At 63.2% G+C, this 18,323-nt stretch overlaps 1 protein-coding gene across 1 annotated transcript in view; it reads left to right on the top strand.

The window, feature by feature from the left end:
* The window catches only part of LGR6 (leucine rich repeat containing G protein-coupled receptor 6), a 102,400-nt gene that overhangs the window by 60,291 nt on the left and 23,786 nt on the right, over positions 1 to 18,323 (top strand). The window contains exons 5-6 of the mRNA XM_024130576.1: positions 7,077 to 7,292; positions 12,222 to 12,293. Coding sequence (XP_023986344.1) covers positions 7,077 to 7,292; positions 12,222 to 12,293 — 288 coding nt within the window. The remainder of the gene's footprint in view (positions 1 to 7,076; positions 7,293 to 12,221; positions 12,294 to 18,323) is intronic.

Here is an 18,323-nt window from a genome sequence, read left to right as displayed (position 1 = left end):
GGGGGTGGGGTTGGCTGCCTGAAGCCTCTGCAGAAGGCTGGGCACGTGTGTCAATGAAAATGAAATAAACGTAGCGGCTCCGTTCCTCAGCGGCACCAGCCTCCCTTCAGGTGGTCGAGAGCCGCAGGTGCCCCGGGGGCGGCGGCATCGGACGTGCCGTCTCAGAGGGGACCAGAGGCCCCGCCCCCTCACCCTTCAGAAAACTCCTCCCCTGGGAACCAGCTCAAATGTCACCTCCTCTGTGAGGCCTTACTGGATTTCCCACAGGCAGAGGGCAGGTCCCAGCTGCAGAGGGTTCTCCACAGGCTCCCTTGACCGAGTACCAGCCGTGGGTTTGGAGCCGCAGGCTTTGGAGTCCGACACACGGTTTCACCACTGAGCCCGCTTTCCTGCAGGCAAGGTGAGAAGTGCGAGCTCCCAACTCCACAGGGCTGGGGTGGAGATTCAATATGCAAGTGTATGCGAAGTACTAGGGCACCTGGTGACGACCGGCTCTCAGGAGACGCTGGCTGAGGTTTTCCTGTGGCTTCATTAAATAATAAAGTAAGTAGTCTAAGAGCGCCTCCAGACTGGGCCGTGTGCAGCCCACCTTGGAGCCCAGAGCCGGGCCCAGGGCTGGCCGAGCCGGCGGCGGGCATGAGCGCTCAGCGTGTTCCGCGCACCCCGCCGGGCGGAATGCCTCGGTGCATCGGGGCTGAAGCTCATCCACTCCGATGGGATCGAGGACTAAGGGACTGGCACTTACTGGCTGAACTGAGACTCCTGTGATGAGGGGCACCTGGGGAGCCTGGTGGGTGGGGGGCTGCGGTAGTGGCTTTGTGAGAGCCCTGGGGGAGTGCAGAGGCCTTCTGGGGGCGGGGAGCGTGCAGGCTGTGGTCTCCCAGGGAGCGGGGAGAGTGTCCGTGCGTAGAGGTACCTGGGCGACAGCTGGTCGTGTCTGCTTGGTGCCCGGGTGGACGAGCCTTTCCGCCAAGCCTGCCCCCTGGGAGCCCCGTGCCCTCCCGCTGAGGCTGGAGGCCGGGGGCCGGCCCTGGCGGCGGTGGTGAGGTGGGAGACTGGGGCCCACTGCCTGCGGGAGGCCCAGGCACGTCCTTGAGGCTCAGCAGGTGCCAGTCTGTCCCCGAGCCCTCACCTTCACGGCGGTCCCCCGGTGTCAATGGCTGCCTCGTGCACAGGGTCACCGGGTCCAAAGTGGCTGCTTGCTTTCTATTTTCACCTTCTTTCACCTTTCTTTTTCGTCTTCTCTGCTGGGCCCGCTGGTCCTTAGGGGTCTCAGTCCCTCTCCGCTCCTAAGGGCTCTGGCCTACAACCGCTGGTCCTCCACGTGGCGTGGCTCAGAGTTGGAGCAGAATAGACCAGGGGACCCTCCCTGGGGACTGCGCTAGAGAGCAGGTGCCATGCCTGATCCCTTTTGAATGGATGCCTGGTGACAAGTGGATCAGCTGGCGGTCCACTAGGAGCCCCGAATCTGTCCCTCTGTCTTGGGTTTGACGACGATCTGATAGGACATAGGAAGGATTAGAGAAAGAAACTCCAGAGAGGGTCTGTTCGGTCAGTCTAGTGCTCTGCGGGCTGTAAGCGACCTGGGTCTCCAAATAGGAATGTGCCTCCTGCAGCTCAGAGAGGTGCAGTCCTTATAGGGACCCAGGCTGGTGGAGAGAAGCCCTAAGCTTGAGTCCAGCCCTGCCGCTTACCCGCTTCGGGCATTTCTCTCTCCTTCTCTGGGCTCCTGGCCCTTCTGGTGAGCGGAGTGGGACGGGCGGCTCCTTCAAGCTCCGCGGGAACAGGATCTGGGTCTACACCCCCGGTCCCGCCTCCATCTCTTCTGCTGCCACTGGCTCCCAGCCGGGGTCTCTCCTCCCTCCCCCTGTCAGTGGGACCAGGCCGCCTGTGCCTGCGCCTGCGCCTGCGGGGCTTGGAGAGCAGGGGCCCAGCCCTCCCTCCTGGCCTCCTGGGGGAGTGCGGGGAGCGGTTTGGCCCTGGAGAGGCTCAGCGGCTTCCCCAGAGCTCAGGCAGGCCCGGACTGGCCAGCCCCGTGGGAGAAGGAGAGGGGAGCCCGGGCTGCTGGCTTCACTCCAGGGCTCTGTGGCGTAACTGCCCTGTTCCTCCCCGCCGGAGAGCTGGACCAGCTCCTCAGCTGCCCTCCCCGGAGCAGGGGGCCCCCCGGCCACCCTGGAGCGTGGGACCCGGGAGCCGGAACCCACACTGAGCGCTGGGAGCTGCTTGGAGGACACCCAGCCTGCCAGGGGCAGCAGGAGGGTCCCCAGGGGCTAGAGGGTGCCGGGGGCAGGGGCCGCCCCACACAGGACAGGGGCAGGGGCAGTGGAAGCGGGTGCCGCTCGTCTCCTCTCTGGGCGCCTTGGGGACCCACCTCAGAGGGGCTTTGTCCTCACAGCCGACCCCTCAGGAGGACCTGAGGTCGCCAGGCGCCGAGCTCCTCCCTGGGCCCCCCAGCCCCTCTGCACAGCCTCCGTGTTAGAGAGGCAGCTGGGGGCAGCCTCCGAGCTGTGCATTTCGTGTGCATTTCGCCTCCAAGAAGTCTCCGTGTCGGGCGAGGAGTCGTTGTATGCAGCTGAGGAGACCAGCCCAACAGGTTAAATGAGGAATTTGTGACTAGATCTGCCTGCTGGCCAAGGCCATGCTCGCAGGAACCCCCAGGGTGAGAGCTGCCACATAAAGCGCAGATGCCGCGCAGGACCTACTTATTCTAAGAAGTTATTCCTGTTTATTGGAAATTCAAATTTAACTGGGCATTGTCCCAAATATTGCACGGGACCCACTTACACAAAAAACGATTTGTTATTTACCCGAAATTCAAATTTAAGTGGGCAACATGGATTACTGTGTGGGAAATCCAGCCCTGCTGCCCCGGGTCCATGGCCCGCACCGAGCCCACCTGTGCCAGGCCCGCCCAGAGGCAGGCTCCGGCCTGACCGACCTCGCCCGCGACTGTCCCAGCTCCTCCACTTGCCAGTTTGCTGGATTCCCCCTTCGGCGTGTCCCTGTCCCCAAGCATCGGGGCAGGGTGGGAGGTGCTGCAGACACTTCCTCCGCTCCCAGCCACCCCCACCACGGCGCCTGAAGCCTGTGAGCCGTGGACAGAGGCGGGGTGTTCTCCCTGGTCCAGCCCAGCCCTTCCCTGCGAATGGGAGGGCTGACCACGGAGAGGTGGCCCTTCTCAGCCCTCCTGCCCCTGGGCTGCACCCAGCGCAGCAGCAGGACTAATCAGGGCCGTGGTGACCTGTGAAAGCGGGCCCAGGCGTGTGTGAGGGCACACGTGTGTGCTCACAGGTACGCGCGCAGAGGCGGCTCCCAGACGCCGAGCTCGCCGAGTGAAGGCCGCCCCCCTGCCCGGCCCCAGCCCCGGCTCGCGTCCGGCTACCCGCCTGTGTCCTCTGTCCTTCAGCGGGGCGCTTCCCCGGGTGCTCAGGTCCTCACCCTCCTCACGCCCCCGGGGCCGGGGCCGCAGGGGGTGAGGCGCGCGGATTTGGGCTCAGACACCTGGGCGGAACCCCAGCTCTCTAGCGACCTCGGCCCCCCGTGGCATTGCTGCCGGGACGCCGATCACACGCCTGGTACCCACCTGGCCTAGGGCAAGGCTCGTACGTGGGAGCAGTGACGCTGCGGGGTCACGGTTGTCACTGGAGGGGGAGCACCCCTGCCTCGGGGACCCAGGCTCCCCGGAAAGGCAGCGGCCGAGAGCCAGGCTCAGCCCCACCCGGCCCCCCGTGTCCCACGGGGAGGGGGGGCTTGTGGATTTGACCTCCTAAGGGGTATGAAGTCCGTGCCCGCTCTCCATCCACACTGGCCCTGGGTCCCCCTGCCTGAGGCCCTCATTCATGAGCCCCCCCCCGCCGCTGTCCTGCTCTAAATCCTGCCTTCCTTAAGGCCATCTGTGGGGCTGCGGTCTGTGTGGTCTGAGTGGGACCCAGGGCTCAGCTTCCTGCCCACGGTCTCTGGGAAAGCTGCGACCAAGGTGCTGCCCCGCTGGGGGTCTCCCAGGATGAAGAGGAGCCTCCGGACATCTGCTGGGGTCTCTGTGGACGGGGCCGAGGTGAGGGTGAGAGTCCCACCGTGGTGGAACGGGTGTCAGAGCAAGACCACGCCTGGTGGCTCGGCCAGCCCCAGGCGGGGGGGGGGTCGCTCCCCTGTTTATTTGAGGACACTGCTGTCTGTGAACGGTGTGTCGTGGAGGGTGCGGGAGATGACGTGCCCAGGAGGGGGTGCTGGAGCCCGGGGCCTGGAGTGATGGGTGACCGAACCCCAGAGCACGGCCCCAGGGCCAGCCGAGCGCTGACCACAGGACGAAACGTCTGGCTCCCCGTCCAGGCTCCCTCTCCCGTCCAGCCGTCCCTGCCGCCGACCAGAGCGTCAGAAGCTCTGGAAGGCCTGGCTCGGTGCTTGGGAGACATTAACGTGCTTATGACCCAGCCGATGACCTGGGAGCCAGGTTAGAATTCAGGCTCTGCCCCAGAAAGTCTGGGACGGGGCCTCAGACTCTGCCTTTCGGACCACCTCCCTGGTGGTGCTGAGCTTACGGTCTGTGGACCGCACCGCCAGAGGACGATCTGATGCCCGGGGCCAGGGGCGGGCGGGGCGGGGCGGTGACGGAGCCGGTGCGGCCAGGCCTGCTCGACGGGGTGCAGAGGCGGTGCGTGAGCGCGGGTGCGGGAGATGGTGGCTGGGGCCGAGCGAGGAGCCGCAGGTCGGTACAGAGACCGCGAGGCGCGGGAACCCAGGGGCGTGCCGGCGGTACAGCGTGCCGGCTAGCGGTGTGAAGTTATCTGGAGCCGGATTGCCTGGGCTTGAGTCCCAGCCTCCCCACTTCCTAGACGTGTGACCTGGCGCAAGTAACTTAACCTCCCTGCACCTCCTTTTCCTCATTTGCAAAATGTGAACCTCACAGGCTGTGAAATTAAATGACTTGGTACCTACAATGCCCCGGAACAGAGCAGGTGCCGCTTGGTAAACGGGGCCTCCGACTGTATGAGGATGAGGCTTCAGGCGCCGCCTCCGAGGGTCTGTGGTGGCACACTGGGCAGGGGTGTGAGGGGAAGGGGCGTCCCGCGCGGGGTGCTTTGCAGGGGATGCCGAAGGCTCCTCGAACTGCCGGGCACGGTCCCGTGCCAGGGAGCTTGCCAGGCCGGCGCCGTGACATCCCCGGTCAGGGCAACAGGGGCTCCTTCAGGAGAGGACCCTTTGGGGTCTGGACCCTGCAGCGGTCACGCTCACCCCACGAGCTCCCACGGACGTGCCTGTGCCTTTCTGGGCGAGGTGCTCGTGCAGAGCACCTGTCTTTTCGCCCATCTGCCCGCCTCCAGGCGGGCCCCTCCTCAACACCAGAAACCTGGCCACGTCCTTCTTTGTTTACAACCCTCCCCGGCTCCCCCTGTCCCTGACGCAGAACACAGAATCGCTCGCCGGGCCCTCAAGCTCCAGCCCTGCCTGCCTCGCTGGCTGCACCTGCCCTGCTCCTTCCAGCTTCCCCCTTGCCCTTCCTGAAGCCCCACCTGGGCCTGGCTGCTTGGGTCCCCCGCAAGATGCTCTGTTGCCCACACGCCTCCCTCCTCCTCCACTGGCTGATTCCTCCCAGTTGGCCACGTCTCCAGGTGACAGTCATCACCTCCACCTGGAGGCCGCTCCTAACGCCTCCCCAGCCGTCACACTGCGCTGGGACCGTCTTCCGGCCTTCCCACTGAGTCGTGAAGGGCGGGACACCGTCCTCTTTGTAGCCGATGCTTATCCAGCACTTTGCAAACTGCCTGTGTGTAGAAACACCCAGGGCACTCTTTAGAAGCAGATTCCAGGCCCCACCCTGGCCTTCTGAACCAGGCCATCTGGGGAGGCTCTTGGAGTCTGTTCCCACCTGTGCTCCCCAGGTCACCAGCACAGTCAGACCATCGAGGGTCTGACGACGGTGCCCGAGGGACAGGCACTCACTGAAGGGCCTGTGGCCGTCAGGGCAGGTCTGATGTGGGTGGAGGTCTTGCCTAGTTGCAGCTTTCGGGGCCTGTCCTGGTCGGTTTGCTCTCCTATCCAAGCCTCCTGCGTCTGCCCATTCACCCACGGCTCCCCTGCTGGTGAGCCTGGGGGTTTCTCCCAGGGGTGGGAGGGACACTGGTGAAACGGCTCCGGGAACAGACAGGAGCGCTGCCGGTTGTCCTGGGCTCGTGCTGCTGGGATGGAAGAAAGGCACCTCCGCCACCGCCCAGTCTTTCTTAGGCTCAGCATGACGGGGCCTTCGGGCCTGTGTGGTTGAGGGCTGGCGTTGCCATGACGTAGGTGCCATCTGCCCGCACAGAGGACCAGGCCTCAGTGCAAAGCCCCTCAAGACAGCAGATCTGTCCAGGGGCAGATCCACGGCCACAGGCCAGCTTGTCTCATCCCTGTGGGACCAGCTGCATGGGGTGCTGGGGTTTTTCAGCCCGAGCCCTGGACCAGGAGGCACATTGGTCAAGGACATCGTGGCTTGGGCACAGCTGTGAAAAGCTGGCACGGGCCGTCTCCTTGTCCTGCTGGCTGCCAAGAGTGTCTAGACCTCACATCAGAAGTCCTCTGCCACCGTGGACCCTCTGCCTGTGGACAGACCAGACCGTCCACCATCCGTCTGCCTGTTCTGACATCCAGGAGCCTCCCGTAGGCCATCAGCCAAGCAGGGAGCCCCGTCAACACCCGGGCCCTTGAGCCGGGGAGCAGGGTCTCCAGGGCCGAGCAGTAGGGAGCGGCCTGTGGTTTTGAGGAGGCATTTCCTTTGGCCACGTCCAGGGAGGAGCTGTCCCCGTGTCCATGGTGGGAACATCTCTGTTATCCGGCCTCAGAGTGGACGGGGCTGGGGAGAACAGCGTCCCCCGAGCAGGGGAGCCGCGGCACAGATGAGGAGCTTGAGCGTGGCAGGGGGAAGGAACACGGTGGTCCACAGCTGGGCTGTGGGTCCAGCCTTGGGTCACCGACGGGAATGCAGGGCGGAAAGGGCCAAAAGCTGCGGCGTGGAGCCGAGGCGAACCCCGGGGTCCCTTATTCCCAGGCACCTCGGAGGCTGCACCGGCACGGCGCTGACCCTCCCCTCTCTCCACCAGGCGCCTCGATGCCGACCTCGTCTCCCTGGTCCCAGACAGGAGCTTCGAGGGGCTGTCCCCCCTCCGCCACCTGTGGCTGGATGACAGCGTGCTCACCGAGATCCCCATCAGGGCCCTTGGCAGTCTCCGCGCCCTGCAGGCCGTGACCCTGGCCCTGAACCGCATAGGCCACATCCCCGACTACGCCTTCCGGAACCTGTCCGGCCTCGTGGTGCCGTGAGTGCTACCCCTCGCCCCACCCGGACGCGGCGTGTCCGCCCTGGACAGCTCCGCTCTTGGCTGTGTCCCTGAGGGTTCTGAACCTTCTGGTCTGCGTGTGGGGCTATTGTGAGGCCAGGCGACATAAGAAGTGCTCTGAGAGACTGGGAGAGAGGAATTAAGCTGCGATTTCCTCTGCTGTTATACGCAGATATTGTAGCTATACCGTACTAATGGGAATGCATGCCAAGAATCTCCTGAATGATTTCCACCATGTTTGCCAGTCGGGCAATGGGTGGATGCAGTCTTGTGCTTTGGCACAGGGGTGGGATAAACTCACCTCATCCCCAGGCCTGGAGAAGGAGAGAGAAGCCAGCGCTGTAATTAGACAGCAGAGCCCCGTTGGGTAATTCCCTGGGAGATAGCATCCCTGGCAGGAACTGGAGCCGGGTGTAAACTCTGCCCTCCCCCCACCATCCCCCACCCACCGGAACTTTGGAGTGCAGAGTTCACAGGGTAATTGCCAAGGGCTTGGAGGTCCCGTGCAGTTGCTTTGGGTTACGTCCTAATTGCCGAGGGGACGTAAGGCCTCCCCTGCCCTTGGAAATCTGGTACGATTTTCCAAACGAGGGAGCGGACGAGGCTTGGCTCCGTTTGAGAGATGAAGAAGCAGGCATGAGTCTGTCTGATTCTCTGTCCTGGGAGGCTGGGGAAGGGGGACCGACATCCTCCCGAACCGCATCCTCTGTCAGCACGGCCACACGGTCCTCCTTCTGGGCGCCGGTGGGGGTATTGACGGCGGCTAAACACAGTGGCGTGGCTGAGCCCAGCTTTGGTGATGCCCTGTGACATCGTAATGTTCCCTGGGAATAAACGGCGTCGGGTCTTTGAGAGACAAGACTACTGGAAAAATGCGGGCCTCACGATGGGCCCGCGACAAGCGAGCAGCGGAGGGTGTACGGAGCCCCGTGGGGGCTCTGCAGGGTCCGGGGGCGGAGAGCCGGCCGCCGCCTCAGAGGCTGGCGGGCCAGTCCCCGTAGCAGGATGCTGGTGGGAGGGACAGCCGCGCTGTCGCTTAGCTCAGGCCGAGGGGACCGGACGCTGAGTCTGGCTCGTCTCAGGGGCTCAGCGCGGCCGAAGCAGCTGGGGGAGGGAAGGGGGGCGCCTGCTGGTCCGGGGGCCGTCCTGGGCCGGAAAGCGGGCTTAGAGTAGACAGGTGGGGAGCAGGGGCTCCAAGCAGGTGTCAGCAAAGACACGGGGGCGTCGGGGCGTTGGCTGAGGCGAGCACGCCAGTGTGGCCAGAGAGCGGGCCGGGCAGGTGAGTCTGGGGACTCATAGAGTCAGAGCAGGAGTCTGGCTGGGGCCTGCGCGGGGCGGCGGGGGCTGGAGGCGAGCCGGGGGTTGGAGTCTGGTTTGAAGGATGGGCGGGAACAGGGGAGACTGGATCTAGGAGGCAAAGTCCAGCTTAGGGAGGAGACAGAGGCGTGGCCCTGAGGGACGTGGTGAAGGAAGAATCCGTCTGACGTGAGGTTTTCACAGGGTGGGAGGCCAAGGTCGGGGGCGCGAGTGGGGGAGTTCGGCTACCGCGGATCCAGGAGGGGCCGGGGGGCCACCGGGCACAGGAGGGGAAGGGCCCAGGAGCCCACGATGCTGAGAGAGGAGAAGGCCCATAAGCATTGCCCCTGCCCTTCAACTCCTCCGGCCCTGGGACGGGGGAGAGAGGCTGCCGTGGCCGGTGACCTTGCAGGGCAGAGTGTGCTGGAGAGAACCGTCCAGGACCGAGGGCTGAGCTGCAGGAAAGCGCGGAGGCAGAGGAAGAAGGTGGGTGGACGGAGGTCTGGCCGCAGGCGTGAGGCAACCAGCGGGTGGAGAGGGGCTTCGTTTCAACCCGATCCCTGGGCCTTGGTCAGGCTGCTCTGCGCGGCCCTCAGGGGACCAGGGGGCGCTGAACTGGACGGCAGTGCTGTCCTGTGTGGGGTCTCATCTCTTCCTCTGGACCGTAAGCCCCAGCAGGCTGGCCTGCAGAAGGCGCTCGGGATGCCTGGGGTGACCGAGTCGTCGTCTGCAGGCCTGGGCCGCACGGTCAGAAGCTGAGATGCTGCGGACCAGAGGGCTGGCGGGGCTGGGGGACGGGTTGGGGACGGAGATGAGCTTCAGCGGGAGGTGCGGGAAAGGGGAGTTTGGTGACCGCGAGGGAAGCGTGGAGGGCGGGGCTCGTTCCCAGAAGCCAGGGCTGTGTTCTCTCTATCACAGCCAAGCCCCTGCGGTGGGTCTGTCCGCCTCCTGGGCACGGAGCAGGTGGGGAAGGACCCCGTTCTCTCAAGACCCCCGGCCTTACCCACCGCGTAGGACGGGGTCTGCCTGTTGCCTCTGCATCTGAACGTCTTGGAGGCCAGTGTGATTTCTTCCCCATGTACGTGATTTCCTTTTCCTTCCTGAAGGTGTGTTTTAATCCTTGAACCGTAATAGCTTCACTAGAATATGACACAGTGTGGAATTTTCTGCATCCAATTTTCCTGAAACAATGTATGCTTTTGACCTGCGGATTTCATTGTTTATCGCGGAGAGTTTTCTTTGGTGTTGCATTTTGAATGCGCCTTTTGTCTCATGTTTGGATCCTGGCCCTCAGAGACGTCGACAGCCCCGCGCTGACTCACATCGATGAGTTTCTAGCTGTTTTAGCCTTTCGCTCTCATGCAGCCAAGCTCACCATTTCAGCTCAGGCTTTTTCTCTGACACCCATTCCACTGCCAGCAGTGTCTGTACTGTTCCTTGTCTCAAACTTATTGACTAGTTTTTTTTAATTATTATTATTTATTTATTTTTGGCTGCGTTGGGTCTTCGTTGCTGCGCGCGGGCTTTCTCTAGTTGCGGCGAGCGGGGGCTACTCTTCGTTGCGGTGCACGGGCTTCTCATTGCAGTGGCTTCTCTTGTTGCGGAGCACGGGTTCTAGGCGCGCAGGCTTCAGCAGTTGTGGCGCACGGGCTCAGTAGTTTTGGCTCGTGGGCTCTAGAGCACAGGATCAGTAGTTGTGGCGCACGGGCTTCATTGCTCCACGGCATGTGGGATCTTCCTGGACCAGGGATCTGGGAACCAGTTGGGATCTGGTCGTTGAGCCCACCTGTGGCCCCTGCACTGGCAGGCGGATTCTTAACCACTGCGCCACCAGGGAAGCCCTACTGACTGGTTTTTTACTGATGTAGCGCAGGCTCCGGACGCGCAGGCCCAGCGGCCACGGCCCACGGGCCCAGCGGCTCCGCGGCATGCGGGACCCTCCCAGACCGGGACGCGAACCCGGCTCCCCTGCATTAGCAGGCGGACGCGCAACCACTGCGCCACCAGGGAAGCCCCTGACTGGTTTTTTACTGATGTATTTTTGGTTCTCAATTCATTTCCTTACTCTCCAATGTCATTTTTGCTTTCACTTAGAAATGCTGTCTTTGGAATGTTTTACTGGGTTGTTTTGCAGCAGAAGGCAGCTGTGATAAATGTCCTGCTGCTTGTTCATCTGTTAACATTTTCTTCTAGGCTTGGGACTTCACCTGGCCTGGGCGTCTCTCTTCCGCTCTTCCTGTTGTGTGTTTGCACAATTGCCGTGTGATTTCTCTTTCTGGCTTCTGCTGGGACAGCTGCATCACCTTGGCCCCCTCGGCTCTCCCCAAGGGCTGTGCTTTGTGGGCCAGAGCCGTGGGTAAATGAGGGTCCACCTGCCTGTGGGCGCCCAGGTGCACTGGTGCAGGCGGGGTGGTCCCCGGCGGGGTCAGGCGCGCGGTGCGGGCGGGGTGGTCCCCGGCGGGGTCAGGCGCGCGGTGCGGGCGGGGTGGTCCCCGGCGGGGTCAGGCGGGCGGTGCGGGCGGGGTGGTCCCCGGCGGGGTCAGGCTGTGGTAAGGGCAGGAGTCTGCTCCCTCCACGCAGGCTTTCCCTTGGGCTTCGGCTCGTTCCCTCAATGCATGGGGAGCCCGGAGCCTTCATTTTGCTTTGCCTTCCCCTCTTCCCCGGGAAGCCAGCAGTGGGGAGGGAAGAGGACATCCACAGCCGCCTCTCTTCAGATCTGGGGACTGCAGGGAGAATTCTCAGGATCTTGTTTTCTCACCAGTTCAGTTTCTGATGAGGACGTTGCCTTGGCCACAGTCTTTGCTGTTTGTTTACGCTGTGCCTCTGCCCTGGCTGTGCTGCTACTCGCAGTATTGGGGGTGGGGCGGGGGCCTGTCTCTGCTATTTTTGCTCGTCTCACTAGGAATTGGGAGAAGAGTATTCTGTCACTTACTTTCAACTCGCTCTTGACCTTGGAAGTCCCCCAGACTGACCTCGGGCCTCTCTCCCCACCGTGTGCTCCGGCCGAGCCCTCACCCCCGCCCCCGGCCGCCTCTGTCCTCATGTCGCCTCCACCTGGTGCGCCCTACCCCTGCGTGTCTGCGTCCCCGACCCTGTGGTCCTGCGCGGGGCCACTGCCTCCAAGAAGCCTTCCTTGGCGCCCCTGGCCTCACCGTCTCTGTCTCCAAGCTGGCCCACAGTTCCCTCCGGCTGTAACAGAAAGCTCACCTTTAAGGACACGCTGTCTGCAGTGGTTTGCTGCCGGCTCCCACAAGTGCGTCTGGCTACTGACCCAGGCGGCTGGGTCCCCTAGAAGAAGCCCCAGCCGGGGCCCCGACATCGGGCCTCTCCCCTCAAGCCCGGTGGGAGCCCGGTGGGAGCCTGCTTCGCCTCGGCCTGGAGAGTGCCTCTGGTTTTTTCCTTCGATAGGAAGTCTGAACAGCGTAGCCCCTGGCCACTCCAGCCTTGGACATTGTGGCTTCCCAAGTCCATCTTGGCCTGTCAGTTTGTCCCTGGAGACCAAGGCGGACCCGCTGGGGTCACTGTCCATGCCTCCTCCGTGAGCGCGTCTGCTTCCCCGCCCCAGCCCCATGCTGCGCTCACCTGTCCTGACCCGGCTCTCCTCCCACACAGGCATCTCCATAACAACCACGTCCAGCATCTGGGGACCCACAGCTTCGAGGGGCTGCACAACCTGGAGACTCTGTGAGTGCCGGGTGGGGGGTCTGTCCTGCTGGTGACGGGAGTCCTGGCGTGGGCTGGCGGAGGGGAAGCGGCAGGACTGGGGTGCTGGGACGTGGCCTTTCTCTGGGGTGTCGCTCCCAGTGGGTTCCATTCTCCAGTGTGTGGGCTTTGCCTCCTGGGAGTTCAGGGTGGCCCTGCCCGCAGAGAGGCCAAAACAATGAGATCTTAGACGGAAATGGAATTGCGAGGAGAATGAGGATATTAAGCCTGGAAGCGGAAGGCTTGGGTGGGGCGGGGCTGGCTTGGCAGCAGTGACCCCCAGCCCCCACCCCCCACCGTGGGAGAGCGGCTGCTGGCGGAGAGAGGGTCTCCAGCTGCTCTCACTCTCGGAAAGCCTGGCAGGAGGCACCCGTTCGGCGCCCAGGCTGTGGACTCTGGAAAAGCCACATTATTCGCCCATCATCATCCTGGAATTCAGCTGCGGTCAGAAGGCACCCAAGCCCTCAGCACCTCCTCTGCGGTCCCGCGGCCCCCTCAGAGCGGGCTGGACGCACCCCCCTGGAGCCAACAGCCGGCCCCCGGGAAGGGGAGGGGCTGCACCTTAGCCGCCGGCTGCAGGCCTGGGAGGGCACGGGGCAGAGCAGGACCCCAGGCCAGCAAGGGTGAGCCCCCCACTCACTCACGGTGCCGGTCCTCTCGCCGCCCCCCAACACACGAAGTGTCATTCCTGAGGGGAGGGGTTTGCAAGCATCTGAAGCAGCAGAGGAGAAAATGTGGGAGGCAAGCTGTGACCTGAGGAGGGGGGCTGGGCTGGGCCCTCTGCGCTGGGGGCCGGGCTGTCTGCCTTTGTGGCCACAGAGGGAAGCGGACAGGAGGTGGGAACCAGAGCTCGGGGCTGTCCTGGGCTCTCTGGATGGGGCGCAGCTCTTCTAGCCTCTCCACCTTCAACCTGATGCCCGGCGGGCTGGGGAGCCCCAGCCTGGGGTCAGGCAAGCTGGGCATCTCCTTGCCACTGCGCATGGCTTGGGCTGCTTGCCCCCCTGTCCCCTGCCAGCTGTCACAGGTGGCCAGACAGGTAAACGGGACAGTCTAGGCCGCTCGGTCACATGCCGGGGAATGGACGTCTGGGGAGCTGGCGGGGCCCCCGGGAGTTACCCTCCGTGGGGACAGAGCAGACCCGGGGGGTTAACTGAGAAAACACACCGAAGCCCCCAGCCAGTGCCCAGTCTCTGTGCCACATGTGACCTGTGCAAGCCTGCCGTGTGCTGGGTGCCTGGGGCCCCGGATGTAGGGGTGGCCAGCACCCCCTCGAGGCCTGGGCCACAGCCGCCCTCCCTGGGGGATACGGAGCGCTGGGGCAGGTTTGGAGCTGCCTGGCGCCCAGAGAGCAGCAGGGAGGCCAGTGCGGCTGCCCGGGGCCGGGTGGGGCTGTTAGCTCTGCCGGGAAGTTGGCTGGGGAGGGGGCACACGCTGGGTGTGGGTTGGCACCTCTAAAAAGCCGACTGGCGCTGTTTCTTCACGGTCGGGGCGCGCTGCTTGATTCTTTCTCAGCGAGCCCTGGGTGGCAGCGCAGGGCGTTGGGCTCGGCTGGCACTGGCTGAGCTTCAGAGCTGCTGCCGCTGGCGCCCACTCACCTTTCATCCGCGGCAGTGCTTGGCTCACTGCACAAAGCCCAGGGCCTGCGTCCACTTTACGGACGGGAAGGCCAAGGCCGAGAGACCTGCACCGCGGGGGGCAAAGCCTGCAGCCCGGCCGGTCTTCCCGGCATGGGACCCAATCTGCAATTCCCCGCCCTCGGTGACGCTGGATTAAAGGAGAGCCCTGTGCAGAGCTCTGACGGAGATGGCACCCCATGGGGACCAGCCGCGCCCCAACCCCTCCTCCTCCCGGGGCCTCGATCTCAGCACCCTCCCGCCCAACCCCTGAGGGCTGAGTTCTTCTTCCAACTTTTGATCTCCCAGTAAAAAGGGGGAGAGTGCATTCTTGTCCTCGATGGCCCGCAGCTCGCTGGGGGGGCCGGAGGGGCGGCCAGATGCAGATGGGGGAGTGGCTGGGAGAACGAAAGGGGGAAGGATAGGTAGTCAAACCTTGACTTGTTGCATAATTGGCCTGCTCTGCAGCCCCGCTGTTACCCTGGAGCTTTTGTGTGCGCGTCTCTCTGGAAGGGCAAGTCTCCCTGGGGCGGCATCTTTGCGCTTAGACCCTTCTCATCAAACCCTCCTGCCCGAGCTGTGGTTTGGCTCCGTCTGTGGCCTGACCCTTCCACCTGGGGAGGAGGGGCCAGGTGCAGGCACACACATACACACACGCACACACACAGAGTCACGCGGGGCCCCAGCATAGCATGGGGACACCCGTGGCCACGCGGCTTCTGTTGTGACCTCTGCTCTGAAGGCTAGGCTGCCTGGGTCCCACCCCCGGTTCTACACGTGCCCGGCTGGGTCAGTCAGAGCAGGAGGCTTCACCCCCTCATCTGCACGAGGAGTAACTGAGGTAAACATGCACCAGGCGTCGCTCTTTTACTCGCAAACAGCCCGCACACCCAGGTGATCAGGGCAGGGGCGGGGCCGGGGCTCGGGCTGCCATCCCGCCCTCCCGGTGCGCAGAACAAAACAGGCTCCTGGCGGCGGGTGGGTGCGGGCCTCCTGCGCTCCCAGGGAGTCTGATCGCGCTGGGAGAGGCCTGTGGGAACGCGGCCGCCGTTCCCCCCGACGCTCCCCTCACCAGTTCAGACCCTGCAGGAAAGCCCAGCTGGAGGCAGACAGGACAGACTCTGTCCTGTACCCACACCACCTTTCTGCTCCCAGAATGAGGATGCCCGGCCCCTGCGGGAAATTCGGAATCAGAGGTGGGCCAGCGCTCTGCCTGCCAAGTACTGTTTCCTCCACTTTCCAGATGAGACCAAATCCAGAGATTTGGGGTGAGATGCCCAAGTGTCTACAGTTTGTAAGTGATGGTGGAACCCAGGCCTCTGGCCTCCTGATACATCGCTCCATTTAGTGTCAGCTCCTGTGAACTCAGACCAATTACAGGACTTCCCAGGTACCTGGGCTGAGAAATCAGAGAAAGCGTGGCCCAGAGCAAGCCTGGGAAGTTTCTCCGGCGGGGGGGCCTCAGGGATCCAAGCCAGGCCATCTATAATACAGCCACTGTATTAGTTTCCGGTGGCTGCCATAACACATTACCACAGACTTTGTGGCTTTAAGAAAACAAAACAAGACAAAGCAGAAATGTGTTCTCCTATGAATCTCTGGAGGCCGGGGGTCCAGAGTCCGGGTGGGGAGGGGTTGGTTCCTCCTGAGCGTCTGTGGTGGAACCTGCCTGGTGCCCCCTTACCGTCTGGTGGCTGCCGAGGTCCCTGGTGTCCCTGGGCTGGTCAGTCCTCCCTCCGGTCTCTGCCTCTGCTTCACGTGGCCTCTCCGAGCATCCTCTTCTTAGAAGGACCTTGCCGCCCCTGGCTCCGCGGCCCACCCCAGTAAACCGACCATCTTGAGAAGAGCCTCAACTTAATTACATCTGCAAAGACCCTTTTTCCAGGGCTTCCCTGGTGGCGCAGTGGTTGAGAGTCCGCCTGCCAATGCAGGGGACACGGGTTCGAGCCCTGGTCCGGGAGGATCCCACATACCGCGGAGCAACTGGGCCCGTGCGCCACAACTACTGCGCCTGCGCGTCTGGAGCCCGTGCTCCGCAACAAGAGAGGCCGTGACAGTGAGAGGCCCGCGCACCGCGATGAAGAGTGGCCCCCGCTCGCCGCAACTAGAGAAAGCCCTCGCACAGAAACGAGGACCCAACACTGCCATCTATAAATAAATAGATAGATAGGTAGATAAATAAAGCAAGCAAGCATAAAAAAAAAAAAGTACCCACTGTGTGAATTCTTGTATGTGAAGTTCTATAACAGGCAGAACTAATCTGTAGTAATAGAAATCAGAACAGTGGAAAACGGCAAGAGGGGTGATGGAAATGTTCTGTGTGTTGATGGGGAGGGTGGATATACAGTTGGGTTTGTCAAAAAAAAAAAAAAAAAAAAAAACCCTTTTTCCGAACGGGGTCACGTCCATAGATTCCCGGGGTCAGGACTTGGATGTGTCTGTTTGGGGCTGCAGGTCAATCTTCTCTAGCTGCCTGCTGGCCGGCGCCCAGGGTTTCCTGCCTCTGGCCCGACGTCAGCCCGTCAGGCCCGCGGCCGCTTGAGGCCAACCTTGTAGGAGTTGAGGAACTCTTTCCTCGCCAGTTTTTAATCATCTTACGTTTGTGGGTTTATTAACGGCAAATTAGTGGGGGTTTGTGGCTTATAGAAGAACTTATTATTCCATATAGAACTTCTTTTTCTGGCTTTTCCCGCAGAACCACTAATGACTTCTAACAGGCAGAAAGCTGAGCTCCGGATGGGTCTGCTCTGCGTCCTAACCCGGACGGCTGTTATCACCCCCAGCAGGGCACACCCTCCTGCCCCCGCGCTTGTCACAGCTCCCAGCAGGGCACACCCTCCTGCCCCTGCGCTCGTCACAGCTCCCCGCTGGCTCGGAGGGTCCTGCTCCCCCAGCCCCCGGGCCAGCTGGCCTGCAATGCGGGTGGAGGGCCCGGAACCACCGGGCGGCGGGAGTCGGGGCCACCGCCCTCCTCCTCCTGTTTCTTTAGTTCACCGGCTCCGTGAGTATTACTGGGTGTCCGGTATGTGCCAGGCCCCCACTGTGGGCTCCGGGGGAACATTTATGAGCAAGGAAGACGTAGCCCTCATCACAGAGACTACGGGGCTCTAGGCCGGGAGTCCCGAGCGCCTCTTAACTTGCCACTAATTCCGGCGTGTCTGCCCCCAGCTCCCAAACTCCTGACCCCGGCGACCCCAAGCCTTGGCTCCCCCTCTGCGTCCTCGGTGGGCCCCACTCTCCTCCGTGCCGTGGATTTGCCGACGCCTCCAGCTCGGAGGTCATTGCTCCTGCACTCCAGACTTACACGTCCGCAGGCCTTCCTGACATGCTCACTTGGATGCTGGCTGACATGCCGGCAGAGTCGCCCACGGGCCCCCCACCGGAAGTCTCCCCAGCTCTGCGGAGGCAGCTTTCTGGACCTCGCGTGACGCAGCTGCTCTCCTGTCACGTCCCGCCTCCGAGCTCCGTCTTCGGAGCGCTTGACGCCCGCCCCCAGGCTGCCCGAGTCTGTCGCCCGGTTGTTGCCATGGTCTCGTCCTTGTCACTCTGCAGTCTGTCCCACGCGGCGGCCACAGGGACTTGAGACACAAATCCGACCCTGTTGCTCTTCCGTCCAAACGCTCGGCGTCTCCCCGTCCGGCTCCGGCCTCGGGTGACGAGCCCCTGCTCCCCCTGGCCTCGCCCTTGCCCGGCTCAGCTCCACCACAGCGCGCCCTTGCCGGCGCCGGGTATGTCCCGCCTCCCAGCCCCTGCCCTGGCCGCCTCCTGTGTCTGGAATGTTCCTTCCACAGTGATCCGCCTCCTGCAAGACTTTGCCCGGACGTCACCTCTCTAGTGAGGTCCTCCCCCGCCACCACTTTGCAGCTTCTTCCCGGCGTTCCCCTTTTCCCGTTCAGTTCTCTCCACAATCGGATCGTCTTCGGCATTCGTTGATCGACGTCATCCGTGGTCTGTCCCCCGCTCTGGCCGCTCTTGTACCTGCAGCGCCTGGCACGGCTCCTGGCACAGGGAGGACGCTTGGCAGGTATTCGTTGAACCGGCGAATGGGCTTGTGGCCCCTGGAAAACCCATCTCTCTGAGCTTCAGCTTCTCCCTCTGAGCTGCGGGAGCGACGGGCCATCTCATCCACAAGGTCCTTCCCAGGTCTGGCCGCCCGTACCCAGACCTCTCGCCGACCCAGACTTGACTACCCACAGCCCGGGAGGTAGCCCAGGTGCCCCAAGCTCTGTAACTTGGAGAAATGCCCACAGGGGTGGTCCCTCATCCCTGCCTGACGCGAGGTCCCCCTCCCACGAGCCCTGTGGTCCAGACGTCGGGGCCCCGCCTTTAGGCCAGCTGCATCCTGCTGTCACCAGGAGAGCCTCAGAGCCTCCGGTGTCCTGCATGGATGGGCCCAGCG

This window comes from Physeter macrocephalus, chromosome 4, assembly GCF_002837175.3.
Source record: "Physeter macrocephalus isolate SW-GA chromosome 4, ASM283717v5, whole genome shotgun sequence".
Lineage (NCBI taxonomy): Eukaryota > Metazoa > Chordata > Mammalia > Artiodactyla > Physeteridae > Physeter > Physeter macrocephalus.
The sequence above is the reverse complement of the archived record's forward strand: the minus strand, read 5'-3'. Positions and strand labels throughout refer to the sequence as shown.